Source organism: Saccostrea echinata, unplaced genomic scaffold (assembly GCF_033153115.1).
Source record: "Saccostrea echinata isolate AGI-Se365-2 ecotype Australia unplaced genomic scaffold, CSIRO_AGI_Sech_v1 ptg000086l, whole genome shotgun sequence".
Classification (NCBI taxonomy): Eukaryota; Metazoa; Mollusca; class Bivalvia; order Ostreida; family Ostreidae; genus Saccostrea; species Saccostrea echinata.
The window spans coordinates 49,289-65,865 of NW_026889835.1; the positions used below are offsets into that span (position 1 = coordinate 49,289).

The 16,577-nt window shown below is 33.8% G+C and overlaps 1 protein-coding gene across 1 annotated transcript; it reads left to right on the forward strand.

Annotated features, from left to right (window-relative positions):
* Positions 1 to 882: 882 nt before the first annotated feature.
* On the forward strand, positions 883 to 2,893 carry LOC133177024 (adenosine receptor A2a-like). The gene has a single exon (XM_061312107.1). It carries the CDS (start codon positions 889 to 891, stop codon positions 1,852 to 1,854), a length of 966 nt encoding a protein of 321 aa, XP_061168091.1. The 5' UTR covers positions 883 to 888; the 3' UTR covers positions 1,855 to 2,893.
* The last annotated feature ends 13,684 nt before the right edge of the window (positions 2,894 to 16,577 follow it).

Below are 16,577 nucleotides of genomic sequence, written 5' to 3' on the forward strand. Positions count from 1 at the left end.
AAAGATAAAGTGCGAAACACTTGGGATAAAAAAAAAAGTACAAAAGTTCTACGGTATCATGCAAATTCAATCATAGTGTATTGTGCATGGTGATGTGATGTTTGATTCAGAGGAAAAAATCTGTTTCATAGTGTTTGAATTCTTTTTAACGATAGAATGATAACAAAATCATTCAAAAACAGGAAACCTGAGTGTACGAGTCAACAAGCATGTAAATGATTGATCTACAAAAAATTGTGCTAAAAGGCATATTTCAAAAGTAAGCGCATAATGATCTGGTTTTGGACCAGTAACACAGCAGACATTGCAAATAGAAGCATTGGTGTGTCATGAAAATATGGAAAGATCTTCAGGGCTTTTTGTTAGTTTTGGGACGAAATAAAGTTAATTATAGTAAAGAGTTACCTTTATATGGAATTTATCATGTTTAACGTAAATACGTATGTTAATATTGCTGATCTTTGAACTCACGTTGCAAAATGTTTATGTTTTTTTTTTTTGTTTTTTTTTTTTAATAAATTTACGGAATTCTGTTAAAAGAAAAGAGCACTGTCTCAAAACGTTTTAACGTCAAAAGTATTTATTTAGGACGTGCTGAAATCTCATAAAATTAACACAAGCATCTTTATCCAGTTATTTGCTCTCTTCCTCTTCTGTCTTTCCGTATCAAACACAAACAAAATTGTGAGAGCATTTCCTATTCTGTGATTTTTTTTTTCTTTTTTTAAACCTCAACAAGTCAATGAACTGAAACGGTTAACTGCTCATTGTTTGAGATGGAGAGAGCAATTGACATATTTTTGATTTTTTTATTGTGTTGAATTCAAACTTAATTAAATATAATGCCTATTTTATCATCACTTGTCTTTTTTTTTCCAGAAAGTTGTCATGTCCTCTGCCAACACTTCTACAACCGAGCCACCATTTACGTCCAAGCTGATCGTCTTCATAACGCTACAACAAGCCGTGTTTGTTCTGGCGTGTGTGGGCAATATTTTTGTGATCATCATCTTTGTGAAGTTCTTAAAGTTGAAGACAGCCACTAACAAATTTGTCGTAAATATGTCCATCGCTGACCTATTTACCGGTTTTACGTCGGGAATTCAGGTCTTGTATTTTCTGGTCGTCAGTCTAAACACTAACATGGTCCTGTGTTTTTTGCGTTACCAGGTTTTAAGTCTTGTAACCATTTCCTCCCAGTTATTAGTAACGTTTACAACCTTCGATCGTTTTGTTGCGATATGCCTGCCTCATCACTACAAAAACTTAATGACCAAAAGAGTATCAAATATACTAGTCATTGTGGCATGGGTATTTGGAGCTCTATTGTTTCTTATTCCTTTTGTGGGTGCTCATAACTGGGACTCGGGTATCTTGTGTTTGTATCATGTACTATTTCACCGATCCGTTTATCTCATCACGGGGTTTTCTATGTTTATTTTTATGGCAATTTCAGTTGTTTTGTATTGTTTTATCCTACATAAGGCATGGAAATACCAAACTCGAATAAGACCTGGAAATTCTCTGAATGTTGAAAGACAGAAAAAGATTGAAAAAGACATTCGTAGCGCTCGTATAATGGCAATCGTTACAGTGGCATTCAGCATTTGCTGGGCACCATATACCGTCTTTCAAATTCGATATGGTTTTGGAATAGTCAATAATGAGCTTTATAGTCTTTCAAATTGGTTGGTTTTTCTTGGAATTTCAAATAGTATTATGAACCCTTTTATCTATGCATGGCAACGGAATGATTTTAGACAAAAGTGGTTCAGACTTATGCCTTGCTGTGGCAAGAACTGGGCTGGGAGGGATACATCCATGACACAAAATGTTTCCTCCATCGCCAGTTAGGTTCTTTGTTAGAAATTGGTGTAGGAGTTTTTTTTATCGGGTTAACGTTGTTTGTAAGCTTGAGGGACCAGCTCGATCATTATTTGTTTGAGTTGTTTGTTCTTTTCCGAAGAGAAATCACGTTGACTTCAATAGCTGGATGCACTAGATTTTCTCGAATTCTGAAGAGCTTTTTTAAAGATTTCTTGAAATCTTGTCGATGCCAGGTGAAAATGAATGGGTTCATAATGCTGTTTAACATTCCTAAAAATACTAACCAGTTCATGGTTAACAATTCTGGTAAAGAATACACAACCCCAAGGCCGATTCCAAGAGGAAACGTTGAGAATGGAGCCCAACAAATGGAGTTGAACAAGGTCACTAAGCCCCAGACTTTAGCGGACTTGACGTCATTTCTTAGTTTCATTCTTTTTTGGCGAGTTTGAGAAGTCTCGAACGTAGGTTGTCGTCTGTTTAAAAATGACCATGCTCTTTTCAGAATCAGAAAATTCATGAAAAAAGAAGACAACATGAAGGAGTAAAAAGATATTGAGTCAATGAGATAAATATACTTATCGAATACTAGATGGTAGAAACAGAATTGCAGATTGTTCCAATTATCCTGGGTCATAAAAGGCAAAAGACCGACAACAAGAGCAAAAGACCACGCTAAAATAATGAAAAAGATCCCCAGTGATTTCTTCATAATGTTGTTATATCTGTGTGGAAAATAGACTGCTACAAGACGGTCGAGAGTGGAAAACAATAACGAAGACTGTGAAGCAGTGGTCATAATTGAAATAATGCGGTACCGTAGAAAACAAGATACTTTGTTTTGGTCTATATCAGGAAAAAGGAAGTAGAAAAGTTGACTTCCGCTCGCAAAACCTGTGCATAAGTCTGTAACTGCTAAACTGACGACCATTCTATTGCTGAACGAGTTGAGTTTCAGGTACTTCAGAATCACGACAATGACAATGAAATTTCCGGTAAAAGACAAGAGAAACACGCATTGCTGCAGAGTCAGGAACAGTATTAACGAGGGAGACGGAGTGGTAGGTGGTGGAGGAAAAGATTGGTTGCTGACCAGGCTCTCATTTTGGTTCATGTTTATCCACGGCCTGGAAGGATAATGAAATTTCAATGTTAATCATGCTTCTTTTAAAAAAATCAAAATAATTTTGCACTGTATTGAACTTCATTGCATTTACATTGTTAAAGATTTGTTATCTTTACAAGTACTGGGGATATTTGTAGTAACGGGGAATATATGTTCTTAAAAACGATGCACTTTTAAATAGTAAGCACAGATACAGTAAGACTTACCTAAGAGGACACCTTTAATACCAAAAAAAACAATATGTGTTAAGATTGATTGAACAGAAGGGATTAAGTGTACTGGTGTAATTAACACATAGTCTCCATTAACATGGAGAGACAAGCATGTATCGTTTTAGTTCCTTGTTTTATGACAGAACGGCTGGTTAGCTGTCTCTTTCGTACTCTGATCCTTGAATTTAGAATTAATTGTGCTGTTAGGTAAGGATCAACACCAATAACAAACAAATGAATCCTGACTAGGCAACTTGATGAGAAACATTGCAATGAAGACCAAATTGGTATTCTTTCCTTAAATTCCTTTTTTTTATTAGAGCACTATAGATTCTGGTGTAAATAAACAATGCAATATTAATTTCTGACTGTTTTATTGTAAAAAAAAAAAAAAATCTTTCGTAGCATATGCTTTGAAAACTGTCAGGTTGACGAGTGGTATAAACAATACTTGAAAAAGTCATTATTTCAAAGAAAAAGTAAACTGGAAAACTGTCTCAAACACTGATGTTATGCATAAGTAATGGATATATGCCGAATACTGTTCTATATGTAAAATTATCAGACTGCTTGAGGCCCGTTAGGGCCGAAAACAGTCTGATAATTTTACATATAGAATTGTATGAGGCATATATCTTACTTAAAACATTGCTATTTAAATGTCCAAAAGTTACCTGGAGAAGTCCGATAATTACACAACAGGAGTTCAGGCATCAATAGTTTTCTACCTGAAACCATCTAATAAGTAGACAAAAGAAAAGAGAACGTTTTTTTTCTTTAGAAAGTAAAATCAGTGAGTAAACTCTTTTGGTTCATTCATTCAATGGAAGTCGTTTGGCTTAGCAGGAACTATGGACAGTGGTCAGGTGATGAAGGATTTTTTTATGATTCGGAATTTTTTTTTAGTAAGTGTGTTTGACATTGATACAGATACAGTGTTGGATGTTATCCTCAAAATGCATTTAAAGTAAAAATGCGGATTTTTATCTAAAATTTTGATTGGATGATATAATGATAAAGTGCGGTCATTGGCGAACTAACCTCGTTAAATGAAGAGATTCGCAGACTGGTTCTTTATCAGAAATGGATTTAAACTGGCTTATTCACAGTGCTGTATCGAAAACGCTTTGCAAAAGACCGAATAGAAAGTGTTACTTTTGAGGAAGGTTAAAACTCCAGGTTTGCTATTTTTAACAACTTAATTTCCTCGCGTTCGCTTTCCCTGAATTTTTTCTCCCTAACTTTTTTTTGGTTTCTGGACATATTTAACCTTGATTTCACTCTAGTTGTTGTTTTTTAACTACTGTCCGATTTTGTTATCACTGCCGTCCGATAATATATTATTGGACTGCTAATTATTATTATCGGACGGCTACAGGTAAATTTTTAGAGTGCAAGAACAAAGGCATGACGTCACAGCAATGTTTTAACAACAGTTATGTTTCTATATTATTATCAAAGAAATCATAGATTTTTTAAAGAAACAAATTAAACTGACAATTAATCTGATCAATACTCGTACATGAATATAAAAAAGGTTTAAAGAAAGGTTTAAAATCTCACCTTGATAAGAATATCGTTCAAAACATATGTGTTAATTAATAATTCTTAAATATAATAGAGAAATAAAATCGTATGTGTATTTTGGAAAAAATACTTTCCTACATTTAATTTAGATAAAAAAAGTATTATTTAGAAAGGTTCCTCTTTCTAGTTACTACATACTAATAGTAAATTAATTTGTCGTATCCAATAAATTACGTGATAACATCACATCAGAAAAATGACTTACACTAACATGGGCTATTTTATTAAGAAAATACGGAAATCAATCTGCACGTGAATAATGATTCCTTAACCTTAACAAATTAATAAATTATTTGAGTTTGTATCCGGCTAATAATATAAAAAAAATTATTATCGACACCTTATAAGTATAAAAAAGTTTTGAAAAATTATAAAGCTGCAAAAGCATGCAATTTTTAACATGAATTTTCCCTATAAAGTTTATGCTAAAACAGATTTTTAAATTACACAATCCTAAAGAGCTTTTAGACATGTCTTAATTTTAATGTTTGAAACAAACTGAGGAAACACTTTTATTTTATTTTATTGCAATTACCCATTTAAAAAAGTACTTGTTTATATTCTGTGTATTCAACCTATTTTGAATCGTGAAATTTTTTTATTTTCTTAATGTACAAACAATTGAATCTTTAAAAGAATGATCATATTTTCGAAGGAAAAGTAAAAATTAAACCTACCTTGCAACACTGCAGCTGATATTTGATTTTACCTTTTCAGCGCGCAAGATCAATATAAAAGAAAAAATTAAAAACAAAGGTTTTATGTTTTGACTGTGATGGCGTCAGACAATCGTACGTATAAAACAAACCAATAAAAAAGAGCACGGGTAGACAGAAGCGAGTACATGAAACTAGATACTGTCATACGACCCACAAGTAATATTCCTTAAGGGTCTACAAGACGCTCGGTTGTCTCCCTTATCTCCGACGCCGAGGACGAGAATCTGAATGAAGTCACACCGTCACAAAAGAATATTTATATGCTTCTATATGACTAAAACAGTCTTAGTATGTTTCCTAGGTGATAATTGATGGCGACATCAAGTTTTCTTGTATAATTTATATAAATATACATGCAACAAACTGAGCCTGAATTGCTTAGGTGAGCATGAGGCCCTAGGTCCTCTAATGTTTGTCATTCATATACATGTAATAGATTTATTACCAGTCTGAAATTAAAAAAACAAAATTAATGAAAAATATTTCTGTTTAGAAGGTTGTTTTTGAAAAGAATATATTTTTGTTAACGAGTATTTAAAAAACGTTTTAAATTTTCGGCCTGTTTAGAAGGTTGTTTTTGAAAAGAACATATTTTTGTTAACGAGTATTTAAAAAACGTTTTAAATTTTCGGCCTGTAATTGGTCTCCAAGATAAAAATAAAATTCCGAAATCCTTATGCAATTCACCTGGACACCATCAATCAAATTCCAAAATACGACTTGGATACTTCTAAAATATGATAGGATTTGAAGTGCCACATCGACGATTGTTTCCACTATATAATTTTTAACAGAATTTTTAAATAAAATCTTTAAAAATTAGGTCATTAAATTCATCAAAAATATTTTAGCAAAAATTGTTAAACATTACCTATCACATAAAGCTGCCTCCCAAAAGTACCTACAGGGCATTTTCTAGATTTTGCCATCTGCAAACAGGAATACCTTCAAAACCACGTGTTTTCTATGTGTTTGTAACCATCTTGTGTGAACCTCTGGAAGTGGCCCCCTATGCCTTGAAAGAAATAGTCCCTAACAATCTTCAACATTTCACAAAGTACATAAAATATCCTAAGCATAGATACCAAATTTGTAAAGAAAGGGGGGATTTCTCACAGCAAATAATAAATTCTCTTTTATGTATTAAACTACAGTTGAGTTCATTTTGATTGGACAATTAGTGATGTGATATTTGGGAACATTACCTTTTTTTTAAGGAAAACGATGTTTTTCAGCTCGAATTGGCCTCTGGAATGAAAATGAAATTCCAAATCCTTAATGGACATTTACAGCACACTATTAGTCATATTCAAAGGGTGATTTGGCTACTGTGTAAAATATAAGAGTTACGGGAACAAAAACTGGGTTAAGTTGGAAAGCGTCGTTTTCCAACCCCTTATTGGTTCCCTGGGTGAAAATGGAAACTCTAAAACATTATTGCACATCTATAGAACTCACTTTTCATTTTCCAAAAAGATGTTTAGATCTAGAAATGTCTAAATATTTAAGAAGAATTTGAGGACGAAGATAGTGTGACAGACGAACGGAGGGACAGATAAATCGAGATAATAACAATATACCGAATCTTTCTTTTAAAGAAGGTGTGTTTATGGATATTGGATAATACAGGAACATATAACTTTTTGGTGTTTCTAGATTCCTATAATAAGACTTCCTAAATTTATGTTATGTTCTAATTTTACATTACAATATATATATTACAATTTTATTTATACCCAATTCTTATTTGCATTAAATTGAGCATTTCCAATAGTCCTAGGGAAGGATTTGCAATATGGCATTTCTTCCGTAGGAGATTTGCTTCATTGCAATTAATCTGGGGAAAGTTTTGCTTTATTGCAAAATAGCAAAACTTCCTTTAGGAAATTTTTGCAAGGGGGAATCTTTGCTTTAGAACGCCGGTCGTATATCTGTCACACTATTTTCTTACTCAAATTCCTTTAACATACTAAGCAATAGCCAACTAATCTTTGGGAACATAATTTGTGGTATACTGTAGATGTGCAAAAAGAGTTCTGAATTTTCATTCTTATCCTGGGGTCCAACTGGAGGACGAAAACGATAGTTTTCTACAAAAACTGAGTTCCCAGGACTCCTCTTACATTTACACAGGAGCCAAATCATCTTTTGGAATATAATTGGTGGTGTTTTGAAAATATGCAATAAGGTTTATGAATTTGCATTTTCATATGAGGGCTAAATAGGATTCGAATAGCAAAATTTTCTACAAAAAAGCCTGTTTCCAGAACTCCCCTACATTTTACGTAGTAACCAATTCATGCAGATAAACAGAATTGAAGATTATCTCAACGACCACTATGTTTTCCTTAAAGAGGACAACAAGAATCAGTAAAAGAACGAAGCTCGTATTTTGTCAAAGTTGAAAAAAAAAAACAAGCGAGCACCTGATTTCAGCTGCAGCAAGGGAAGAAAACGTCAAGTTATCCAAGTCAAACATGGTAGAAGATACCGAGTAGGTCAAAGCAAACAGTTATAAAGTTCTCGTAAACTCGTCTTTGCCAGAATGGGAGGTAGATAAGGAATACAGAGCAAACCCTATTGCTGATGATTCGTTCGACAAAAAAGAGTTATCGAGTCCAAATGGTAGCAGAAAGGAAGGCCAAAGAGGACAGATTTTTTTTAGAGAAGAATTAATAGATTCGTTCCTTACTTCAAAGAGTTGCAAAGGCCATATTATTTTGTTTGATATATGTTTCTGGTGTCAAGTTGTCTTGTTGTTGGGCAAACTTTCATGAAAATCGGTGACAATGCGTACCAAAAAAAAGTTTTTAGTGGTTACGGAGAATAGCTCTTAAATCAATTCTACTTGGAAGTCAAGAACAGAAAATTAAAAAGTGGGGCTATACAGCGAATAGGTGGGGTGGAGGTTTGATGGGGATCCCCAAACATTGTGGTTTTCCATATCATATGCTTTAGCACTATGCCACCTTCCCAATTAATGGGTACTTTTTTCAATTCAAAGAGGAATCAATATGCATGTATCAATACGATGGATAATGAGCAGGGGATTGTTGGGATTATAATTTGTGCGAAAACATTCATTACTTTTTAAACAAAATTCTATTAATTTGCAAACTGCAGAGTACAATGATTAATTACTAGGGATGTCAATAAGTATTCGAGTGCTCGACTATCGCTCGGTCATATGGAATATTGATTATTTTTTATTCGGATACTCTAAAAAATATTGACTATCGAATAGTAATTCTAAATGCAAGTTAATACATGTAAATTGAGATTGTTTCCTTCAGCTTGTATATTGATGTTAAAGGTAAGACTCTCCTCTAGTGTGGATCAAATTATCTTTTTATAAACGAACAGTAATCAAGTTCAAAAGCGCATTGGAACAATTTCTCCTTCACTGCTGTTAATATTTTAGTGAGGAGTAAAGAAAGAGGCTTGGTAGAACATTTACTGGAACCCGCTATGTATCTTTGTTTGTAAGGATTTTTATGAAGTTTCGGATTCCAATATAAATATGGTAATACAAATTCATTTTGGTTGTTGGGAATATTAAAAATATTCAAAATGATTTTGAAGAATTTCCTCTTTACATGATCCCTATGCCAATCTTCTAGTTCTAGTGTTAATTGTTTAGACCACCAAATGTCGCAGAATGTGTCGTACGACTTGTAAAAAGTTTATGGAAAACGAGGATTTTCTTTTGTAAGCTTTTAGTTATATGTAGCCTCAATTTTCTGCACCGTAAAAAAGACAGACTTCACCATGGCGTTGAATATTCTTATTTTGGTGTTCTCTGATAAAGCTATTGACTTTTATGATGGCCTTAGCATTGCATAAAGACTGCTTTACTATGCTTATTTTGGCTTTAATGTCTTTGTCCGTTCCCCTGTTCTATATATCATATACCAAGAAAGAAAATTGAATGACCTTTTCTTTGAATGTTACAGTTCCTCCATTCTTGGTCATGACCTTCATTAACTTAATTTTATTGATATAGGTCTTAAGTTTCATCTTTTCCCTGTTTCATTCGTTTGTCTCTTATCTTAGAGTGTAAGATAGAAGTACAATATCTTCTGCAAGTTAAGATCGTCCAATCTCTTAGCGAAGCGGCACTTCTATTGCACTTTTATCAAAGGATTGTCCTTGTACCCAGCCTACAGCTAACAGGGATAGTGTTGATGATAGGAGGCATCCTTGTTTAACCCCAGTTGTTTTATGAATCATTTGCGCTTCAGACTTCGCACAGTGTCTTTATTATGTTGAAGACTTAACTGGGATTCCATATATTGTCTTAGAAGTTATTGATAATATCAAACGCTTTCTCAAAATCGCTGAAGTTGATGTAAAGTGATTATTGTCATTTTAATAAATACTTAATGCAGCTTTTTGGTCTGTGCAGATACTGATCGATAGAAATCCGGTTTGTGCGTCTCTCAATACTTTACCTGTTGTCTCTTTTGTTGTATTCCAATTGCGCCCTGTTATTAGCAAACCTAATTTTGTATTCATATAAAGATTTATTCAAAAACTTCTACATGAAAAGAAGAAGTTTCTTGCTGTGGCCTTCAATTCAGCATTTAGATATATCGACAACGTTTTATTAATTAACAATATTGATTTTCATTCCCACGTTGATTCCAGGCGCGGATCCAGGATTTTTTTTTCCAGGGGTTGGGGTGAGGGAGGGTCCACAACAGTAAAAAAAAAATTCCAACCAAACATTTTCTTGACAAGCAAAAAAAAAAAAAAAATAAATAAATAAAATAAAAATAAAAAAAAAACCCAAAAAAACCTAAATTCCTTTCCCTATCCAGAACATTTTTTTGACAAGCGAAAAAAAAAAAAAAAAAAAAAAAAGAAAAAAAAAAAAAAAAAAAAAGAAAAAAAAAAACAAAAACAAAAAAAAAAACAAAAAAAAAACGTAAAATCCATTTCCAAAACGCAAAAAAAAACTTATTTCGTGGTGGTGATGGTGGGGTCCACGGTCCAAAGTCATTTTTTATTTGCTTCAGTTTATACTTTTAGTAACTCTGCAAATTCCAGGGGGCGGATCCCCCAACCCCTCTCGATCCGCGCATGGATTCGATATATGCCTTTGAACTCAAAATAAAAGACACCACAGAGTCTGACATATCTGTTTCATATTTGGATATTGTATCACAAAAAAAAAAACTTTCATGGTAACCTAACCTCAAAACTTTATGATAAGCGTGATGATTTCAACTTTTCTATCGTCAACTTCCATTATTTATGTAGCAATATACCCTTACCATCTGTTTATGGACTTCACCTCTCCCAGCTAATTGATTCGGTGTGCAAGAGCATGCTCTACGCACGAACAATTTCTAAAGAGAGACAAGCTAATATAAACAAGTTGATGAAACAAGGATAACAACAGTTTCGTTTAAAGTCAACATTTTGTAAATTCTATGGTCGATACACTGACCTTGTCAACAAATACAATCTTTCATTAAGTCGAATGCTGACTGACATTTTTCATACTAATTGTTAGGTCATTATTTACACACTGAAAGAATTGTCTGCAGATTTTTCTGTTTTCCCAACCATAACAAGGAGCACGCGGCAGGTGTGAACGGTCGACTGGGAATGCTTACTCCTCCATGGCACCTGATCCTACCTCTGATATTTTTAGTAGTCAGTGTTTCTTCTGCTCCAAATTTGTATTGTTTCAATTTACTTTTGTACTTGATTACTGTTCTTTATCGTTCTGCATATTTTAATGGTTAAGAATCTTTCTTGCTACACACAGCAATGTGAAGCATCTCCATTTGTTGGCTGAGATTAAGATCTTCTCTCTGTGGTATATGTAGTTTGACAATCAATCCTTTCTTCCACTCATAAGGTATTGTTTCTGCTTTTCATAGTTGTTCAACAGTCTAAACATTTTTTCAACTACTTTTTGTCTTCTAGCATCCAATGCCTATTGTGGTATTTCTTCAATTCCTGCTGTTTTCCCCATATTAAAAAAAAAAAAAAAAAAAAAAACAACTAGTAACTGATTTTACTTCCTAACTTATTTCTTGCTCTCTTTTTTTTTTTTTTTTTTTTTTTTTTTTTTTTTTTTTGGTATTCAGGTCTTACTTAAGTAAACTGTCATTTGGCTATTTAGTACCTCGTTGTTCAATGTGTTTGTTCCATCTATATACTGTTCCTCTAGCTTTACCGAATGTTTTTCTTTCTGTTTACATCTTTTACCGCTTTGGCTTTACTAGATCTTTTTACTCAGAATCTTTTTTTAGGTTTTAAAAGAAGTCCTCAGGTCTCGTCTATGAACTGTCATCTCAGCTTTCATAGCACATTCCTTTTTTCTCAGTTTTGCTAGTACTCTTTTAAATTTCCCCATTTAAGATGCGCCTAGTAATTCATTACAATGAGGAAGTTGGTTGCTAAGTAACCTCGAATATTAGCACTTCCCATAAGTCTTGCTCCGCAGTAAAATTTGAAATGATGGAGAACCCTAACTATTTAAATACTTACAATTGAGAAACAATCGTATAAAGCATAGTGACATGAAGTAATATCAGAGAATTAACGGTTTTAAACTTTCTAAATTCTCCGCACAGCAAAAATTTGTCAGACGTGCATTTTGATGATATAACGTGAGCCAGATAGCTAACTGGTTTACATGTACATGATGATGCAAATGGTCTAGAACATGAATATTGAAATGTATCTGTAGAAAATATTTTTACGTTTGATCATTTTAGTCTTGATATTAATTCCAAAGGTTTCATTTGATTATAATACTATATTTATTATTAATTTAATACTCTTCTTTACATTTAGAACTTGAAATTGCTTTCAATCAAAAAGAGCATGATACGATCGTTTGAATGTTGATTTTTCTTGAATAATGACATCGAGTTCTCGACTCCATCGCAAAGGCAGGTGAGTAATTGGATACAAAAAAAATTGATGACAATCCTATATATATAAATGTGCTTTATAAATAAAAATTAATTTCATTACAATGTGTATTGGTAACGATCCTCTGATAAAATTAATGTCCAAATAACTGTATCTCACTTCCATTCTCAATGACCGTGTAGTGTAGAGCAGCGCCGCGAGAATTCCATCGGCATCGAAAGCAAGTTTTTTTAACTTGCCTAGGTAGCCGAGCGGTCTAGCGCGCTGTTCCTGTACTGCTAGGAGACAGATTCCGTAGGTCGAGAGTTCAACCCCCGGGCTGGGGCGGAAGTGGGTATCCTTATAAAAGTGAATTTCTTTGTGCTTTCTGTATTAATATTTCTTCACTTAGGGCAGTTATGTTAGTTTAAGATGTTGTAAAATTGCTTTATATATATATATATATATATATATATATATATATATATAATACAAATATAGGCGAGATCGATCCATAGATATATCGACTTCACAGAAAAGCATAATTATCTACCGAGCACGAAGTGCAAAGTCCATATGCTTTTCTGTGAAGTTGATATATCTATGAATTGACCAAATGAAAAGGCTACGTACATTTGTTATATTCTTTTTTACAGAGAATTTGACGATAGGGACAAGCCGCAAGTTTGTTTAACACATAGAGACTAGATATCAAAAATAAAGCGGTTTAATGTAACTGTGTTTCCTTTATACTGATAGAGTAATTTAAGGAATTTACTAATTCAAAAGGCTACATCTATTTTATTATACAGTCAAACCTCGTTATCTAGAACTCAATGGGACCGAGATAAAACTTTGAGATATCCGAGTATTTGAGGGTAAAATACTTAAAAGAATAAGTAGTTGGGACTTCCAAATCACTTCGACATATCCATGGTAGTCGAGATATCAATGTTCAAGATACCAAAGTTCAACTGTATTTTGTATCGTTTTATGAAAAACATGTCTAACATATTTTATTATTAAGTTGATCCTTATTCAGCGCATACATTATTCTGGAAGATGAGCCCAAATTTTTGAAACAGAGACATTGATCTGCCTCTGCTGGGGATTGAACCTGGGGCCTCTGGCATGCCAGTCCAGTGCTCTACCAACTGAGCTAAAGGGTTAACCCACTAGCCTAAGCTAGTAGGAAGCCGTGTATCTGACACTACCACATTGTCCCCCTCCAGAGAATGAGATGTCCTCATCTCTTTTGGAGTGCCAACACCTGTGGGGCGAAGTTCTGGGGGCAATCACTCTCACCCGCCAGAGAACACCCAGGCCCCACGTTGGGCGCCAAATGTAACAGAGACATTGATCTGCCTCTGCTGGGGATTGAACCTGGGGCCTCTGGCATGCCAGTCCAGTGCTCTACCAACTGAGCTAAAGGGTTAACCCACTAGCCTAAGCTAGTAGGAAGCCGTGTATCTGACACTACCACATTTTTAACAATTTTAAAATTAATGTTCATTGTTCAATATAATCATGTAAGCAGGTGTTGACAGTCTTTGCAAGTCGAGACTTTTTGGTCTGCTATGTTTCTGCAGATGTTTACTATCTGTCCAGGGGTATACATACATACATAATGTAACTCTTACTTAAAATTGTGCACATTTCCATCATAATCATATTGGTCCCATCTTACAGAATGTTTTCACTTTGGTAAAGGCCTCGTGGCTTTTATCATCAGATTGTTTTTACATGCGATATGTTCTCGAGTATACACATTTAATATAATTCTTACTTAAAACTGTGCACATTTCCATCATAATCAATAAGTCCCATCTTACAGAATTTCACTTTGGTAAAGGCCTCGTGGCTTTTATCATCAGATTGTTTGTTTTTACATGTGATATGTTCTGGACTATAAAAGTCTGTTTAAATGCTATTATCATAATTTGATTTAGCTTTGCCTCTCAACCTCCACTGAGGTACGGTCCCTGAATTTCATAATCTTACTTTTACCAATAAAAAAATCCCATGTATTAGAATTGGTTCCAATCAGGCAATGATTCAGAGGAAAGGCTGAGAATGTTTGAATTTTTTAGTCACTAAACATATCACACAAAATGTTAGCACAAAAGAGTATAGCAACAGTCATTAGGAAAACTCAGGTGACCTAAATAAAACAAATAAAGCTTTAAAAGCTAATCATTAATTAAATTTATGCTTCATCTTTAATTCATCAGAAAAATACTTATGCATTTTAATGCATATTGATTAACTAGAGAAAAACAAATAAAAATCTACAGTACTTGTAAATGTGAAGGGACTTTAAGGATAGCACATGTATTTCAATGATGAACTGCATAAGACGCAAAATAAAATGAAATAGAGATACCATCTATAGAAAATATGATGGCACAATACATGAAAATAATAGTCACAAGGAGTTTAATCAGCTTAAGATACAAAATGTTATGTATTCAAACAGAAAATATTCCAATTCACATATAAAATGGAATGTAAAAAAAGTTAGTGCGAGATTCTTCATATGTTGTTTTTCTAAACAATTACCAGCAACAGGAAGATGTCAAATAATTATTTTATTATTACTGACAAAGAGATTCTTGAAAACAACAATCAGTCACACAGATTCAAAAAATGAATTCAAATGTAAAAAGAACTATTCATACAAATTACAGAAAGCTAAATCTGTATTCATCTAAAGAAAATATGTCTGTGGAGGACTATTTTAATTATATAATATTCTTTTATGAAAATATATTTTCACATGCAAAATCAACACTTTCAATGTCTTGATGAAAAAAAAAACAATTTAATGTATCAGCCATCTTAGAAATTCAATATGTATTTAAATGACAGGAATGGAAAACAGTAAAGTACATGTATTGTAACAGTTGTAAACATCTGAACCCATTAAATACAGAGGTTAATAATCTTATCATTAAAGGTAATATCCTTCGTGAGCACATTTCTCCAAATTGCACATTTCAGATTAACATACTGGATACTTCCTAGTGCTGCTGAGATAGAGGTACAGAACAAGAGGCCCATGGGCCACATCGCTCACCTGAGCACATTGGCAAGGCAAAAGCACAAATCAGTTCAGTATTGAAAAGATTACTGGGGGGGGGGGGGGGGGGGGCTTGAATTTTAAACTACCTGATGATGCTTCCATGTCAATATATAATATTTAACAAATGGCTTTGTTGTACTTGAGAAGATTTTTAAAAAAAATTCCCATATATTCCTTTGTAAAAATTTGATCCCCCATTGTGGCTCCTCCCTATCCCAGGGGTCATCATTTGAACAAACTTGACTCTACACTACCTGAGGATGCTTCCATATCAATATGACTAAACATAGCTTTTCTGTTCTTGAGAAGAAATTTTTTTCTATATGTTTCTATGTAAAACTTTCGATCCCCTTATTGGGCCCCACCCTACCCTCGGGGGTCATCACTTGAACAAAATTGAATTTACACTACCTGAGGATGCTTCCATATCAAAATGACTAAACATGATTTTCAGTTCTTGAGAAGAAGATATTTTCCTATATGTTCCTATGTAAAATTTTCGATCCCCAATTATGGCCCATCCCTATCCCCTGGGGTCATCATTTTAACAATCTTGAATCTACACTACCTGAGGATGCTTCCATATCAAAATGACTAATCATGGCTTTGCAGTTCTTCATCAGAACATATCTTCCTATATATTTCTATGTAAAACTTTGATCCTCCATTGTGGCCCCGCCCTACCCCCGGGGGTCATGATTTGAACAAACTTGAATCTACACTACCTGAGGATGCTTCCATATGACTCATCATGGCTTTGCTGTTCTTGAGAAGAAGATTTTTAAAGGTTTTTCCTATATATTTCTATGTAAAACTTTGATCCTCCACTGTGGCCCCGCCCTACCCCAAGGGGTCATGATTTGGACAAACTTGAATCTACACTACCTGAGGATGCTTCCATATAAATATGACCAATTAAGGCTTTGCTGTTATTAAGAAGAAGATTTTTAAAGATTTTTCCTATATATTTCTATGTAAAACTTTGATCCTCCATTGTGGCCCCGCCCTACCCCCGGGGGGTCATGATTTGAACAAACTTGAATCTACACTACCCGAGGATGCTTTCATATAAATATGACCAATTAGGGCTTTGCTGTTCTTGAGAAGAAGATTTTTAAAGATTTTTCCTATATATTTCTATGTAAAACTTT

Excerpts from the sequence above, each read along its gene's own strand:
- LOC133177024 (XM_061312107.1), top strand. The coding sequence starts at position 889 with ATGTCCTCTGCCAACACTTCTACAACCGAGCCACCATTTACGTCCAAG.